The sequence below is a fragment of the Triplophysa dalaica genome, chromosome 20 (genome assembly GCF_015846415.1).
Source record: "Triplophysa dalaica isolate WHDGS20190420 chromosome 20, ASM1584641v1, whole genome shotgun sequence".
NCBI classification, from domain to species: domain Eukaryota; kingdom Metazoa; phylum Chordata; class Actinopteri; order Cypriniformes; family Nemacheilidae; genus Triplophysa; species Triplophysa dalaica.
In genome coordinates, this window is record NC_079561.1 from 13,915,965 (window position 1) to 13,933,611 (window position 17,647).

Here is a 17,647-nt window from a genome sequence, read left to right on the forward strand (position 1 = left end):
ATAAAGTCACGTATCGTTTTACTTCCAAGTGGTAGAATGGGAGTGAATGGGGGTCGTGAACCAGAGGCTTGTTTTTCCGAGGGATAACGGAAGGTAGACATCAACGTTAATATCGTTTTCAATATGGATATTTCTCTTCACAACGCATCGATTCGCTACAGAAGACCTTTGTTAAGACCACAGAGCCGTGTCGAGCATTTCTATGATTGATGGATGCACTTTTAGGAGCTTTGGTCAGTATGCCTTGCGGGTGAGTAAAACATGGGGGGACTTTGACAATAAAAGTCTTTCTGAGGTCACAGGGAGCTGATGGTTACCACGGGAATACGTTATGATGTCATTATTGAATGTAATTGTTGCATCATCAGCCTTTGATGGCATTGCGTTGACTGACTCATTTTTGTAAGCATTAGAAATTTCCGTTTTTGGTTATTATAGAAATAAACAGACACCTTCCTGGTAAATCCAAGCTTTGTATGTATTATATTATGTACATATTTTTTTAATTATTATTTTATTTTATTACTATTATTATTATTTTAAACAATGGGGGGATTGAAAAAGCGATGTGCACTATGATTGGCCAGTTAACCAGCGCATTTTGATGGTCGAATACTCGAAGAATGTGATGGTAATGTAACGCCTCTTCCCATATTTGGAACATCGAGTTCCAAAGCAATTGGATTATTAGGTACGCCCACCTTACTTGCGCATACATTTGGGCGGTCTCAGTCAAATCATACCACAAACTGTAGATTTGTGGGGGTGTGATTACACGAGGCATTTCAAACAGGCTTTTAGATAGAATGCATCTTTTGTTCCGACACTTACATTTTTGCAATTTTACATGTCTAATATATGCATGGGCAACTTATAACACACCAAAGACACAGACAAGTATTCGGGCCATATGACCCCTTAAAACCTAGTTTTTAGGATGACTGAGTACGAGTACCGATTTTTGTTTTCTGGTATTCGCCGATACCGATGCCTGTGCCGATAACTGTACCTTTTCACAACACAGTGAGACTTCTAATAATAGCTTTAGAATAGCTTTATAATCACAAACAACTCCACCTTGAACAGTTTATGTAAAAATAAATAATTATGTGTATGTATAAGGTATGTGCTTTTTACAAACTTTCAAAGCAAATTTCAGAATAAATTTCAGTCAGTTCAGTCAGTTATGTCACAAGAGGTATTGGTCTTTGGTATCGGTGCATTTTTACGAGTACAAATACATGAGCATAGTATCGTGCCTGACACCGATATTGGTATTGGTGCATCCCTACTTGTTAAAGTTTTTTCATGTCAATACAGTTATTCATGTTAATTCATGGTGCATTAACTAATCTGAAGAGTAATAACGTTTGATTTTAATAATGTATTAGTAAATGCTGATATCTACAATAATTATTTTTATTAAATGCTGTAGAAGCATTGTTCATAGTTAGTTCATGTTAGCTAATGCATTAACTAATTGTAAACAAATAGCATGTTACTATAAAGTGTGACCAAATAATAATGTAAATTAATATTAACACTAAGTAAATATGATATAAATAATTATATTATTAGACCCCTGCCAAACACAGACCGGAAGTTAACTGAAGTCCGGACATGCACGTCAGAGTAATGGTCTATAAAGCTATGTGGAACAGGATTTTGGACCAATGAGATCTCACTGTGGGCGGGGCTACCCGACACAACCTTGCTTAAATGGAAACAAAGTAACGTGGTGTCAGTCACTTGATCACATCACACCTGGTTAGGACATTGAGTCAAGAATGGGCAAATCCATTTGCCATTCCCACCCATATGGAAGGTTATAGAGCAATGTCTCCACAGAAGTGCATGTTTGTGTGTGTATGTGTGTGTGTGTGCATGTGTGTTTCCTTGAGAGAGACTGCAGCCGAACAACATCTAATCAACGATCAGCTTGTTTTTGTCTGGCTCTCCGCCTTGAAGCTAAACACTATCGAACTGACCGTGAATAAGTGGAATGGATTATGTGAAAGCAAACATTCTCAGTGATTAGACAGAGAGAGTGTGTCTGTGAGTGGGTTTATCTGCGTGTTCGAGAGGAAGCTGCATTATTATCATCGGCTGTTTTGCTCTTCCAAAATACTGCCGTTGCCATTAAAAAGTTTTACAGGAAGTTTAAAACAGTTGCCATCGAGAGAATGGCAGAGAAAGAGATGGAGGTAGCAAACAACACCTCAGGGCATAACAGTGTCTTCCTAATGAATGTGCGAACAGGAGAGGGGAAATGACATGGAGGGCCAAAGAAAAGAGACGAGCTGTCACACAGGCCCGCCGCTTCGAGAGGAACTCCCGTGACAAGTTTTGAGAAAGTGGATTGTGTGGGAATGTTTTAGCATGAGAAAAATCGCAATTCAAAATATGTCTCTCAGATTTCAGATCTATTCAAAGACATAAACAAGTGTGATTTTAGGTGTCAAACAGGGGCAAAATGAGAAGAGTTATGACAGCGAACTCCCATGATGCCCCACTGAGCGACATGGTAGTTTGGCGTGCTCCAAGCTCTTGATTAGACTCCATCTCAACTTGCCTTGACATCTTTCTTAAGATATAGATCAATCATAGGTGGAGTAAGAAACAGAGTCAGTAGACGTAGAATTGCAGATACAGTGTTTCCCATACATTTATTTATTTGTGCATCATTTATATTGATGAGAAAACCTTTGTGAACCGCCATTAATAGCCACCACCACCTCCTGCCATGCCATGTGCTCCCGCCTCACCCACGTGAGCAAAAACCAGTTATACTGATTTAGCTGCTTTAGCATTAGCGACTTTAAGAACCCATTTAGGTTTTTTCCATAAAGGTACATAGCGTCAAATCTAGGGCTATATGATTTCACCAATGCAGAAAACGCGGACGGAGTCACTGAATCCGGATGGTGCGAAATCTTGCAAGTTTAGAACTTCTTAAGCTGAAAATATAATTGAACAGTTATTAAAATTCAATATGTGCTTTAAATATCATTATTAGTGATTCAGATCGGTATAAATATGTAATCTGTCTGTTCTGCGTGTCTCTGAATGAATGACACCAACGGTTTTCTGTACTGCATGCATGATCCTTCTGTTTACAGCATTTCACTATATGGGGATGTTAACACAACTCCACAGCTGCTCTGAGAGTTTATATCAGGAGCATTTGACCACTTCATTTGAGTAAAGCTACTGTCAAACATGCACTAAAAAGATCTTTGCGACTATACGTCAAAATAAAGTCTGGTTAGCTAAATTGAACTATAACACACTTGAACAATATAGTATATTAAATAATTTCCTTTATTAAAGCAAATGTTATAGACAAATGAAAAAAAATCTTACATTTAAGTATGTGTAAAAAAGGACAAAAAAACCTGAATATGCACTGTAGAGATGCTGGTTTATATTAATGCCCCCGTGACCTGCATGTTGCTATCGTTTACTTCTGTATTTTGATGCGTTTTCGAGATGAAAAGGAATTTCTAATGAGAAAAGTAGTGGGCATGGCTTTTGTCTTTCTCTGTGATTTTGAATGGATGTATAAAAACTGCTGTTGCATTTTAAAATGGAACTTAGACTGACAGTTGAAGGAAAGCAGTTAACAGATGCTCTGGCCAAACCGTACACATGTCATCTAAAATGGATAGTCACTAAAGTGCATTTTCAGATTTTAATTAAAGATTATGAGGGCACAGAAATTTTAAAAACAGAATGACACACATTGACAAACTATTTGAAATAAACGCTGCGATATTTCAGGAAAAAATAGGCATTGCCATTTTAATTGCCATATTTTTTATGGATTTTTTCCATAAGGTTCAAAAACACTGTAGTATCTATAGCAGGTGTCTTACTATATATATCGAGTAAATACTATAGTATACTGAAGTATTTTTCATGTGGACTATTGAATCCTAATAAAGCCGGAAAACACAGAATCTAGAAAAATTTAACAGAAAAAAAAACAGAAATTTGAGGGAAAAAAATAACATAAATTGGATTTCATGGTGCCCACATCTAGTGACTTTTATGAAAACCTAGCTTCACCGAGTTTGAATATGTCCCCAGTAATTCCCCGCAAGCGTGATGATGGCCTTTCTCTCGGTGTCTATAGTGTGCAGTGAGCGGCATAGAAACAGCTCATTCATTTAACAGCCGACCCGTCAATAAACGAGAAACAGAGTGAGTAGACATAGAGCAGTCAAATCTAGAGCAAAAGATAGAATCAGAGGAAGAGCGAGAAATACAGTCAACAGATGTGAAGTCAGACGTAGACCAATCAGAATAGGAAGAGCAATAGGAAGTTTGAACCAGAGTCTGCATAGACAAACTTTGAGATGGAATAATGAGAATAAGTTTGATGCAGAGTCAGCAAAACTGAAGTTTAAAGTCAGAAGAGTTTGAGCTGGAGTCTTTACAGGTAGCAGGTAGTCAGTGTTAAAGGTTGACAGAGCCAGATTAGACTATAGTAGTATCTGCACCTCGCTCTTTTTCCTGGCCTCAGTGACAGTGTCACACAGTTAATTCATTTTGAACAAAGCTTTTAATCTCCAAGATTTATGAGGCTTTGCAGACCAAACTAACAACCTGACAGGTGTGTGAATGATACATCAGCCCCAACATGCTCATTTTAACTGAAGAACTCTTAAAAAGCTTTGGGTTGTACGACCACATGGATATGTAATCAATATCTGATCGACAGCCACAAGAAAGCAAGTTGACTGAACACAGAGGACATTCCCGTCTCTGATCCGATCTGTTTAGCAGTCCTGACATTTATTCCCAGCGGAACGAGTCTGTGCCCGTCAACAGGGGATCCTTTATATATATACACACGTGTATATACTGTGTATATATATATACATGTACAATATCGTTCTTCATTGTTCTCTCTTGTATATAAATAATTGATCAGGTCCAGTAAGATATTAATCCGTCTTTAGTGACTTTAGTCCTGTTTCTGTGCCCAGGAGAACACTGCCTCTATATTTTTCCACAGTCACTACACTCGCGGTCCAATAATGAATCTTCAAGGAGTTTTTTATCCATTTTACTCTCCGACAGGCCAGCAGCAAAAGCTGAAAGTGCTGGCCGGAGTATAGATGGATGCAGACTCATTTCACTGACTCACACCAGAAGGCAGGAATTCTTGAATGTTGTGCTCTTAAAAAAGCATCAGTCCTGAATGATGAAGAGTACTTCGTCCTTGAATGTGAAAGTCCACATTATTGTAAAATGACGATATACGAATGTGAGGGGAGGAGAGAAGAGGAGAAAAGGAGGACAACAGTTGAAAAGACCAAGTGAACAGAGAAAATAAAAAAACGTAATAAGAAAGTCCAGATAAAAACAAACGAAACAAGACAAGAAAGATGTGAGGAGACCAAAGCAGACAAAGCCACAAATGAAGCGAGAGAAAACGTGGAGAGACGTGAGCCATGTAGAAAGAGGCAGAATGATGAAAGAGCAAGGACAGAACCGCGAAACAAACGAGTGAGATGAGGAAAGCCATCATTCCTTCATGTCACGCTTTGACTACCACCCCAGAGCGAAGGATTGCAGTGAAAGAGACAGATGAATGGAGATGTGGGTCTTTGTTCGCGAGAGTGAGCCATATCGATCAGTGCAGGAGTGGCCGGGCAGCATGTATGTATATTAAGGCGTCCAAGACAGGCCTTTATTGATCACAGGTCGAGAAAATTACACACAGATGGAAAGACGAAGAGATTAAACACCAACAACAACATCAAGTGATCACTGTCAACATATTTTACAGGCCAGGAGGGGAGATGACGTTTCAGACCTGACAATTCCCAGACATCTCAGTCCAAGGACAGACAATATATCATGCAATGTCAGGAGAGATTTATAGCCCCAAACATGCACCTCTTGTTCCTAAAATGTGGCAAATGTTGATGACCTGGCTAAAAACTCCAGATAAATCTTGATATCCGTTCACTCAGGCACACATTTCAATCTATATTCACGCATGCAACCACATGCACACACACGCACAGACACACATATAAATACACCGACACACACACATACGCAGACACAAACACGAACGCGCACAAACAAATGCACACACTGACACAGACACGCAAACTCACGCTCGCACACACACACACTCATGTAGCATCTTAGTACTTTGTGTATGGACAACAGTGCAAACGTGCTTCAAGTGAGAGCCGTGACTCAGAGTGTGTGCGCACTGGCGATGGAAAAACAGATTTTTATTGTGAAAGAGGAAAAATTTGACTAGTTTGAGTGTGTGAAATGATGTTAAGCGAATTGAGATAGACTTGAGATAGATAGAATGGAAGCAATTGGAACAACATAAGGACAACAAAAAGCATAAGTGCAATAAAACAAATGGTCTCAAATAGCATACCACAGTATACAGAGCTAAGTTTTTTTTCAACCCTCAAAACCAATGGCAGGGTCACCACGCCCGGGAGCAGCGGTGGGCAGCCGGGGGTCAGAATTGCACGTCTGGCTGATGGAATGGTGCTGACGTTTTCACTGGATTAAGCAATACCTTTAAAGAACTTCCATGACTTTTGCTGAACCCGCTACTTTGCTTTTGTTTTTGACTTGTTTGGTTCACACATTGAAGTTTTACCAGACTTAACGGGTAAGTTCACACAATAATAAACTATTAAACTATTAAACTATTAAGCCCTGAAGTCGTTCCACAACCGTGAGAGTTTATATTCAGGAACATAAATTAGGATCTTTCTCACCTTCCTCCTTCAAATAAAAAAGCAAGCATAAATCTCAAATGAAACATAACACTAATCCAGCAAACATGCTGATTATAGAATCTTGAGCGGTCACAGACACAAGGGAACGTCCATGAAATTTTTCAGGTAACGGCACACTTTCTGCAACATTTTTGTATTTCCTATAAAAATTAAATGCGAGAATAAATTATGTAATGGTCTGACTGTAACCAAGCAACTTCCCCAGTACTGCTGCACTTCAGTCGGTTGAATAATATTATGTTACAGAATTTTTCACCTTATGTACTGCATAAGGATACAATTTCTGCTCAAACCTTGAGTGTTTGAACAAATTAGCGTTACTTTGATTCATTCCTGAAGTTCCATCTTAAAATAATTATTTTTATTGATTCTGTTGATGTTAATTTATCTGATTATATACAGTTTGCAAAAACCTATGATCAGAAGAACACATGTGTACAGTTTTTTTAAACTTTTTTGATGCTTCAAAAATACAAGCTTTATATTATTGATTTTAAACGCATTCCTTCTACGACATGATATGTTATCTACATGAAAAGGTATTTGTCCTATTAGGACAGCTCAATTGTTATAAATCATTATAAGCTCATTGTGTATCAGGGTACGGTAAGCATTCTACTTGTTTAATAACAGATTACTGTTCATTTTCCGCATTAACTAAGCATGTGAAGGCAGATGAAGGCTGGAATTGTATCGGCAGACGCACAATCACACCTGCACACACTTGTGGCTCAGTCCAAGCAGGACTAATTCATCAAAATCATATGGAGGCGGTGCGGGGGAGCAGGCCTAGGGAGGCTCAGTGGATCTCCAAAAGATGGATTCCTCCCGGAGGAGAGTAACAGAGTGCAGAATGACTGATGCCTTCCCAAGGGTGCAGAGCCAGCGGCGCCGCCCAAGAACGCTTAAACGATCACCGCTCCGCCTCCATCTGGCTCACGGCCGCTTGATCGAGCGAGGACTAACTTCTTTTCCTCAGGGGAGAGTTGACCCAGGAGAGGTTAAATGCTTCCGGAGTGTGTGCTTCTTATCTGAAGGATTTCACATATGGGATAAACGAGCCAATCAGACGAGTGACGCATCGGGTTGAGACTCGAGGGCGTTATTAGGATTGTCTGTAATCCAGTGCGGGGTCTCTCGACCTGGGGGCTGTGACTCCTACCCCGGATTTCTCTCAGGGCTTGCCAAGAGTACTGCCATTTCAGCAGCAATTAAACAGTCTGAGGTGTAGACGCAGATATGACTTAACTAGCGGTGTAAAAATTATAAATTCTGTCATATTTACAGTACGTGAGAGCCTCTTGTCATTTCAAACCAGTGTGACTTCTTTCTTCTGCAGAGCACAAAAGAAGATATTTTGAAAAATGTGTAACAGAAAACCATTGGGTTCCATTGACCTGCATTGCTTTTGTGTCCACAATGGGGGCCAACGGGTTTCGGTTAACAACATTTTTCAAAAAATCTTCTTTGTTTTCCGTAAGAAGAAAGAAAATCACACAGGTTTAAAATGAAAATAGGGTGAGTAGATGATGACAGAATGTTCATTGTGAAGGTAAACTATGTACACGTGTGAAACACAGTCGTGTCAAAAGCGCCCTTTCAAGAGTTTCACTTCAAGTATGACTTGCAAAAAGGTCCTTTTGATAAAAACAGTTAAAAACAACGTCTTCACAAAGAAATTAATTGTCATTGGGACAGTGTAAAAACGACAAAGCAGACACGTTTGAAATGAAAAACTGAACATGCATGTGTAAAAACAACATGTGTGAGAGATTTCAGAAAGTCGAGGACAAAAGGCTGAAAAAGCTCTACATTATAACATCCCAGAGTTAGCCAATGTTCGGTCATGAATTCTGTTTTTAAAAACATATTTGCACATCCGATTCTTGTATGCAACACATCACAGAGAAATTGGCACAAACCCGTTCACTACCGCTAAGTTTAAAGTCGCTTTGATGTGGCATTTACACTAAAAGCCTCAGTTGCATCTGATAGCAGATCAGAGTAGACAGATTTCAGGTATCTTTCGACACAGTCGTCTTCACTTACCCCAGCTTGCACGGCTGCTGGAAAACTGACACATGAATCAAGAATCGCTTTAAAACCAAATCGAAAGCAAATCCCTCGGAGACTAAGACTCCCACTGCCACACCATTTCATCTTTGACTAGCCCACTTAAAGGAGTAGTTAGCTGTAAAATTAAAACTTCATGATAATTCCCACATGTCATACTATGCCAGTGTGTTTATTTCTTCTGTTGAAAACAAATCAGGCTTGAGAAAAGCTTGCCATGGTTTTTCTCCATATAATGCACTTTAAAGGGGGGCTGTTCGTTAAGGTCCAAATTTCAGTTTCATCGCAGCTTCAAAGGCTCTACACAACAACAGCCGATGAATAGGGTGTTGTCTAGCGAAACGATTTGTCATTTTCCAAGAAAACAAAAAATGATATACTTTTCAACATAAATTAAGACAAGAATACTGGAAAGCTTTCCTAAAAAGCCTCAATTCCTTTTCGACAGAAGACATAATAAACACACGGATGGCTTGTGTGACATGTGGGTGAGTGAATTATCATGTAAATACATTTAAATTTTATAGTGAACTACTCCTTTAACACCCTGTTACTTCAGTAGGATTTGTGTATACAGTACTGTGCGGCTAACTCTGATTTGACTCCTAATGTTCTATTCAGAGCAGTGAAACTCAAATAATTTCAGTGTTTCATCACTGTTCGGTCCGTTTAGTAACCATAAATCAACCTACAATAAAAGCTTCTTTAGAAATCCTAACCACAACCATGACCTCATTAACTTACACCCACCCCTTTTTCCCCATCAACAGCTATTATAGTCACTTTGACCCGTCCCGATAAACATCAGTCTGACCTTTACTGGTCTGTGTAAGTTTTTTACTCAAGCGAGGTCATTGGAGGTAGAAATACTTCAGAAAACAGGCAGTCAATTGTAAGGGTGGCGAATCCTCGCGCTTGGTGGAAGAAATCTTGACCAACATTGTAAGAGCACAAACGAATGAAATGCTACAGGAGTGTGTGAATATGACCCCTTTACACCACAGATGCGGGGAACGGATCTTACAATGACACACAGCCTTTCTCACTTACAAACACATTGCCACGTGCTTTCGCTTCTTTAATAAACAAACAAAGATGAGTTTGGTACGGTTAGAAATGCTTTTTGTCTCTCAGCGGTTAGTGACTGAGAAATGTGTGTGTGGTTGTAAATCCTATGAGTATTTTAGCTAAATACCGAATATGGAAGCAGCTGTTGCTTTACCTAATCTTTATCACACACAGTTGTTCAAAAGAAGACTGGTAACATATCAGTCTTTTAAATACTGTGAAACATCACAACAACATCTCGTTTTTAAAACGTTTCTTCCTCTTCCATAGTAAACAACATCAAACCCTTCATATATCGCATCAAACTTTACACACTATTCAAAAACATAAACATCCTTTTAATAACTTCTTTCTATTCTCACTCATACTGTATGTGGTTCGTACACGTTTTCTCCACAACATCTGCAATTACGTTCAACTTGTTTGTCATTCCAAATACACAAATATAAAAACAGCACAATGCCACCGATAGGAGTTTATCAAAAACAACAACAACAATCAGCGCTGGCACAACAAACAAATGCAAACAAATGATACAAAGAATAAACTATTTGGATTTACCATGAACCTGAACTTCATCCTGCAAACTACAGTAAAGTCCAACAAACCCAGCACGGTTAAAAGCACCACGGCGAGGGTCCGGACGGCACTGACCTTGCACAGTTTCTGGTATCGCGGTGATGATATGGCCATTCTCTGGAGCCGGTGTAAGAAGACCACCACTTTCTGCAGAGATGTCCGAACTACAGCCATCATCTTAACTCTGCCTGCACACGACTGCCAGCGTCTGAGAGCGCGCATCCTCTCCTCCACACGCTCACACGCGCTCGCATATCCCCCACCACCAGCCGAGAGAAATGCGTCGAGCCCTGACAAACATGTCCCGCACACACACTCACGCTCAGATGAGGAGACTGGAGCGCAGCGGTAATGAGCGCTCACCAGCCGTAAACAAGAGTACCGGAGAGAGGTTAACGCAAAACTGAAGAAACACACTGACCGAGGGAGGGGGAAAGAGAGAAGGGGGGAAGGGACGACGGAGCGGACAGGAGAAACTCCGGTTGAGCCCCTAAAGCAAGACGACGGGAGAGAGAGAGAAAATTCAGTGAGGGAATGAATGAGGGTGACACACTTACTGAAAGAGAGCACGTCTCCTGAGAGACGGACAGAAATGGAGCAGTGAGACGCATCCAAGACATGAGGAGAGCGGCAAAGAATCAGAGCGGTAATGTTGTTGCTTATGATGACCCTTTAATACAAATGTTTACAGTCAATAACAAATAAAACGAATCCTATGGTGTTCCTTTACTGGAACTGGAAGATCACTGCGCTAGCAGCGCGAAAGTCACTGGTTCAAATCTCAGTGAATACACTTTGGATAAAAGCGTCTGCCAAATACACAAATGTGAACTAATGCTTTTAATGCGCATTATACTAAAGACAAAAATCTTGTTATAATGTCTTTCATGAAATTGTGCCTACACATTAGACCAATGACATCATTAAACCCCGGCACGCAACTCTTCACAATCCAATCAAGCCCTGACCTCATTTTTTGTAGGTTAAATAAACGGTTCAGATCAACATTACAGCAGATGGTTTGCAGAAATTAAAAACTCAAGAACGTTTCTGTTCATTGAAATCAAATCGAATATTGACCTAAAAATTATTGGAAAAACAACCTAAATAAAAAATTGAAACGTTGCCTACATTATTTTTTAAGTTTAAAGCACTAAAATTATATATAAAAAAACTAATATTGCAACATAAAAAATCAAACAATATTTGAAAGATATAAACTGTGACAATGTTTTCATGACGTTCGTCTTTTATTCTTTGTACACTGAAGAACGTCAGAGCACTTGAATTGTATTGTGATGGAAATAATAGGCTAGGGGTTCTCGATGGGAGAGAAATGCGAAAGCATTCGAAGAAGCAAGAGTGACATTATAAAGACATCTATAAGTCCCTTTCTTTCATGTCATTATCACTGACGTCGAACAAAACACAGGCGTCGGCCGAGATCATAACAAGTCAGTCATCTGCATTGACGGTGACATTACAAACACGCTGCTTGTAAATAAAGCAGTAAAACTGAACGTGGACTTCAAAATCATGAACTCAGACAAAATGGCATGTCTGGAATTACTAAAAAATAAACAAACAAGCCAAAAAGGAGCATGAAAATATGTCTAAAAAAAGGATTCTACCACAGTGAAAGACTAATAGAGTACATTTCTTTGGAAAGTCAACATAATGTTGCTATAGAGTTCATAGCACTTGAAGTGTGATGACATACACATAAAAACAGCATCAATGCCAGTTCAATTTATAACTGGAATGTTACCTTGATAACAACACAACAACAAAATGAATGTTCATGTAAAACATTTCAATCCAATATTGTGTCTTTTTTTATAAAGAAATGCATATCCTTCTGTGTTAAAAACACAACTATGAAACTGTGTAAAAGGGCTTATTTTAGGGAGCTGTTAGCAGTCTGAATCACTGGCTTCCAGAATCATGTCATTTGGACTGTGGTTTCATGTTTAGTTTACATGTTCATCTCAGGTTTTTCTGTTGACATTTAGATCCGCTGGTAGATCTTTAGGCAATGCAATAAACAAAAAGTAATTGAAAAAATTGTTACGTAACTCTAAAAAAAGCCTTTTTTATTAATCTGGACATTTTCAATGGACAAACTTGGGAATGTTTTAAAAGGGAATTTTATCAAATGTCGAATGATGCTAGATAATTGAATGGTTTGAAGCAACTTAATTTAATTAAGTATAGAATTTTATGGGCAAATGAAGAAAGATTATGCATATAATATCCATATCATTATTATATTAGTCATATATATCCTTGGACAATAGCATTATGTTTATGTGAAGCGTGAATGCTGCAGTTTGACATTTTTAATGGACATGCTCAAATGATGACATTAATTCCAATCCAATCACAATCCAGTTCTGACCTTATTTTTTCATGTTAAATAGATACAGAAGCAAACAAGGTGATAATGGAGAAAAGGCCTGTAAATTAATGATATTAGCATTCATGGATGGTGTTACGTTAATTCCAGGCTGGCGAGCTGCAGTTTCACGTCTGTTCAAATTCGTGAGCCCTTTAAATGGAAATGGTCTTTGATTGACGGGTAGAGTTTTACAATCGTTTTGAAAATTTGATCTTTACAATTGTCTTTACGTTCACGAGAAGCACATGAGTAGGCACTCCCAATTGCAATTTTTATCCAGTGTTTCTTAAATAAGTACACAGAATGACAATTCTACTGCTGGGCACATTACGCATCGAGATGCAAATGTGTTGGGTCCGGATTTCCAGGATGAGTCTTACAGCAGACATACTCAGCCCAGTCGTGATTACAGGGGACAGCAGATAAAAGGCTCAAACTGGGAGTATAAATCTCAGAGGACAAGCAGAGACAAAGATCTCAGAGGGAAAGAACGAAGGAAAGAGAGAGCCACTCTTTCTCAACGGAACCGATCTACACCTTGATTACTTGTATGCTGTGCTGTAGCTGACAGGGAAACTAATGAGGACTGACTGTCACATAATTGAATCTCGTTCACACACACTTGAGTCATCACATGTCCCAGATTAGTCTCAGAACCAGACGGCACGCCTTCAGACGGCAAGCTATACCTTACCCAAAAATAGCTAGCGTTAGCTGAATATGACAAGCTTCTTTCTGATTGGCTGGCATTACAGAACTTCTAGGGGTCGGTGTGTCGAAATAATTAAGGGAGTCTGTCAAATCTTGGAAGTGTTATTGAAGTAAAATTGCAAGTAAACTAGTTATTCGGGAGCAAAACTAAACTTTCTGCTTTGCTTTTGAGTGTTTCATTAAAAAAAATCTCTACTCATCTTTTTAGAGTCTCCAAAGACTCAAAGTTCTTTATGACAAAGCCTGAATGTATTTTCTGTGTGAATCGTTACTAAAAACCTTTGGCAGCTCCTGGTCGAATGATCCTACAAGGTAAACCAGCTTTAACGCAAACAGTCAAAACCCTGGCTACTTGAGATTGGCTTTAAACTAAGCACTTACCGTGAGTTGACCTTTCAGTTCCTTGAGGTGGGCGGAGTCCTGGGACAGCTCCTCCCTCTGGGCAGCATCGGACAACACATTAACGGTGGTCTCCGCTTCCTGCAGCCATTTAAGGAAAGACTCTAACTCTCGAAGAGACGCCTGTAGAGTCTTTAAGTCTGAATCCAAGGCTGTTTGGCGGTCCGACGCCCTGATAACCAAAACCAGATTAAGACAGTTATAAACAACACTTTCAGCTAAGATTCATTCATCAATACACGTGTCAGAAAGTGTCTTTAGGACGACGTTTCTGACAGCAGCGGGTTCTAAATGTTATGGTTTTGTGATTGTCAAGGAAGGAGTAAAACATTTATCTTAGGTGATGACATGCACAAAGTCAGTGAAGAAGACAGCGGGAGGAATCTATATGATTAATGGAAATGTGCAATTAATATATTTCGTACATCATTCGTTTGTTTTAGTATGACATTACATTTAGGGGTGTGGCTTCTTTCTTGCTTATGTTGTTCTAATAATAATATGTTTTTGTACGATTCACATCATACGAATTCATCCAAAAACGTCACATGTTTTCAGTGAGATCGGGTACATTAGTTATTTTATTTTAGAGCCATCGATAGTTACTGTGTATTAATGCATTATTTTAAATGTGAAATTAAGTGTTACCAAATATTTCAAAGATTCTGCAATATTTCCAGGTCACATATTTGTGTCCATAGTAACTGTTTAGTTCAAAGGTTTTTTGTATACCAGTTGAATTCATGCGTGTGCATATATGAGCGTGTGTACACATAAACCTGTTATTGATGCTGTTCCAGGAATTGTTGAGTTTGTCCATGACTTCTTTGACCTTGCGTGTGTCATCAGAGGCATATTCCTGCAGCAACTGATTGGACAAGTCATTGAAGGAAGTCACGCTTTCCTGTCCTCGACAGAGCTCCTGCAGAAACGCCTGAAGAGCAAGAAAAAGATCGATAAATACAGACGCGATCTCAAAGAGCACAACAAAAGGTCAATAATGAGAATGCACATAGAGTCACTTCAGGTAAAAGTGTTGGGTGTTTAGTGTCTGTGCAAACAGAGAAGGCATTTTAAAATGAGCCAGGATTTAGGGGTTGAAAAGGCTGGCCCTTAAAAAACAATCAAGACAAATCGATGCTAAAACTGAAGATAGAACGTATTTCCATGACAAAAGCAATTTTCTCAAATAACGTACAACAGAAATATGTAACAAAACAGTGTCGAATGAAATTAGGACTCTAGCACCCCCCACAGGTCAGTTTGAGTAGTGTGTGTGTTGCCAAACTGACAGCATCCAGCACACTTCTTCATCATCCAGCACACTTCTTCATCATCCCAAACTGGAAGTGTTGTCTTGGCCATTATTAAATAAAAATATAGTTATAGCACTAAAATGAACAAATGGAAATAAATAAAAACTAAATGAAACCTAGAACTAAAATTAAAGGAGATTAATCCTATAAAGCAATTTAAAATGACGAAAGCATGTTAAATTGATAATTTTTTACTAACATTTACTCAAAAACTACAAACAAAAAAGTGTATTCCAATTTTTTACAATACAAAAAACTATAAAAATATCAAGTTTATTAACAGCAGTCTATGTAAGCACAAGTGAGAGAAATTCATGTGTCAATGTGACCTCAGATCATTCACAGGTCAAAGATCTCACCTTGTTGTCGCTGATCTGTTTCGTGAGCGGCTCTCTGCTCAGTTGCAACAAGTTATGCAAACGCATCTCGCTCTGACCAATCAGAGCCTTCGCCTTCCGTCTCAGCTCCTCCCATTGGTCGCTGTGGCTGATCATGCGATCGAGCTGTTGAAGCCGCGCCTCCACACCGTTCTGTGTGCTGTCCCATTGGCTGCGGACCTTCTCCACTGGACACAAAGCAGGAATAATAAATTGTCACTTTACCTCAGAACAGATGTCGTCCATGTCCTCAGTCATTAAAATGGTTCCTCTACCCGTAAACATGTTGTTTACTGTTTACAAAAATAAAGTCTGACACATCAGCAATAGGCTTTTCATCAAGTTGTTTTCACTTCTTTAAATATAGAATAGAATTTGAAATTGCCTATTTATCAAAGCACTCTCTACTGCTTATATAAACACACTTGAACTGACAACAATTGAACTAAATAACATAATTGAAATAATAAACCAAATATCAATAATTTGGAATAGATTCATGTAATGCAGATACAATTCAGAATAAAGACTGCGCCCAAAGATGACTTATACAAATAGCATACATAAAATCCTGTTTATGATGCACAAGTGTCATGGGTTTACACTTGATCTGACTAGGGTCTCACAAGCAATAATGATAAGTATGGAATAATTGACCACGAGCCAATCAATTATTCGAGAGTTAATGCACACCCTGAGGTGGTGCATTAACTTTCAAATAATTGAACGGACCGGAGTGAATTGTTCTGCTTATACCATGGTAACCATACCACAATTCATTGTTTAAATGTTTAATTTCAATGTATGTCATGTTATCGTCTTTAAAATGCTGTTGATTGTAGAACTACATTCTTGCGCATCTCATTTCAAGCGTTTTGAAACAGTAGGTCTATCAAAATATATTTGTTATCAGTTATAAGCAGCATGAAAAGGAAAACGATCCAGTAGGCTATAGGTGTTTACTCATTCATTTTGTTTTTCTATTTAGTGATTATATTTATTCGATTTCAGTATCTGTATTTCTAAATATTTTTTTAAATTTGTGTTTATTGAAACGAAACTGTGCACGCGTTTCCATTAACATGTAAGTTTGACATTATAAACATCAGATCAAGAGCAGGGTGCTATGTGGCTACACAATAACCTTTCTGTTGATTAAACTTGGCGAAGTAATATGGAACTGTAATGCGGTCAGCAGACCTGGAGCACCTTCAAAGGTGTGCATTTACTGAAAGTTAGTGCATACCCATAGAACGTTTGTCACCAATCAGATTGAAGCATTCAACAGCACTGTGGTATAAAAGACGGTAAAACATGTTGTGTCCACAGAATAATGCAAGAATAAGAGCAATGTTAACTAATTGCTGGAATACACTACAACATCAAAATGATCAAATAGTTTGACTGGCAAAGTCTTTCTGCAACAAGTCCATACTGAAAATCTGGGCAAAATCTGAGCAAAAGTCTTGTAGTGTATTTTAGCCTTTAAGCCTAGAATTAAATGAAGGCTAAAACTAAAACACGATAAATTGACCAAGAACAATACTAGTATGTAAGGTAAGATTAAAAATAAAACCAATATTAAGGCAAAGATTAAAACACCGTTCAGACCAAGAACTAAAACAAAATACGATATAGAAGAACGATATTGTTTGGATCACTTCCAGTGTTTTGTTTTTCAAGATATTGACAGCCAATCAAAATCTATTTGTATTTAAAAGACTGTGAAGCTGTGCATGTGAGCTCAGAACATTATAAACATAACTTGATCCTCTGTTGGTTTGGATGTGAATATAGTTCTTCTTATTGGTATAAATAGGCCTTAAAAGCACAGTTCACCCAAAAATTACAATTCCCTCATCATTTGCTAACACTCAAGTTTTTCCGAACCAGTATAAATGATAAAAAAATATATTTGTATATATTATATAATGACTA

General features: G+C 38.5%; 1 protein-coding gene across 3 annotated transcripts in view; it reads right to left on the reverse strand.

The window, feature by feature from the left end:
- The window catches only part of utrn (utrophin), a 159,163-nt gene that overhangs the window by 79,550 nt on the left and 61,966 nt on the right, over positions 1-17,647 (reverse strand). For all 3 annotated transcript variants that reach the window (XM_056734046.1, XM_056734047.1, XM_056734045.1), the window contains exons 51-53: positions 15,692-15,897; positions 14,796-14,950; positions 13,999-14,188 (exon numbers count right to left, since the gene is read on the reverse strand). In XM_056734046.1, coding sequence (XP_056590024.1) covers positions 13,999-14,188; positions 14,796-14,950; positions 15,692-15,897 — 551 coding nt within the window. The remainder of the gene's footprint in view (positions 1-13,998; positions 14,189-14,795; positions 14,951-15,691; positions 15,898-17,647) is intronic.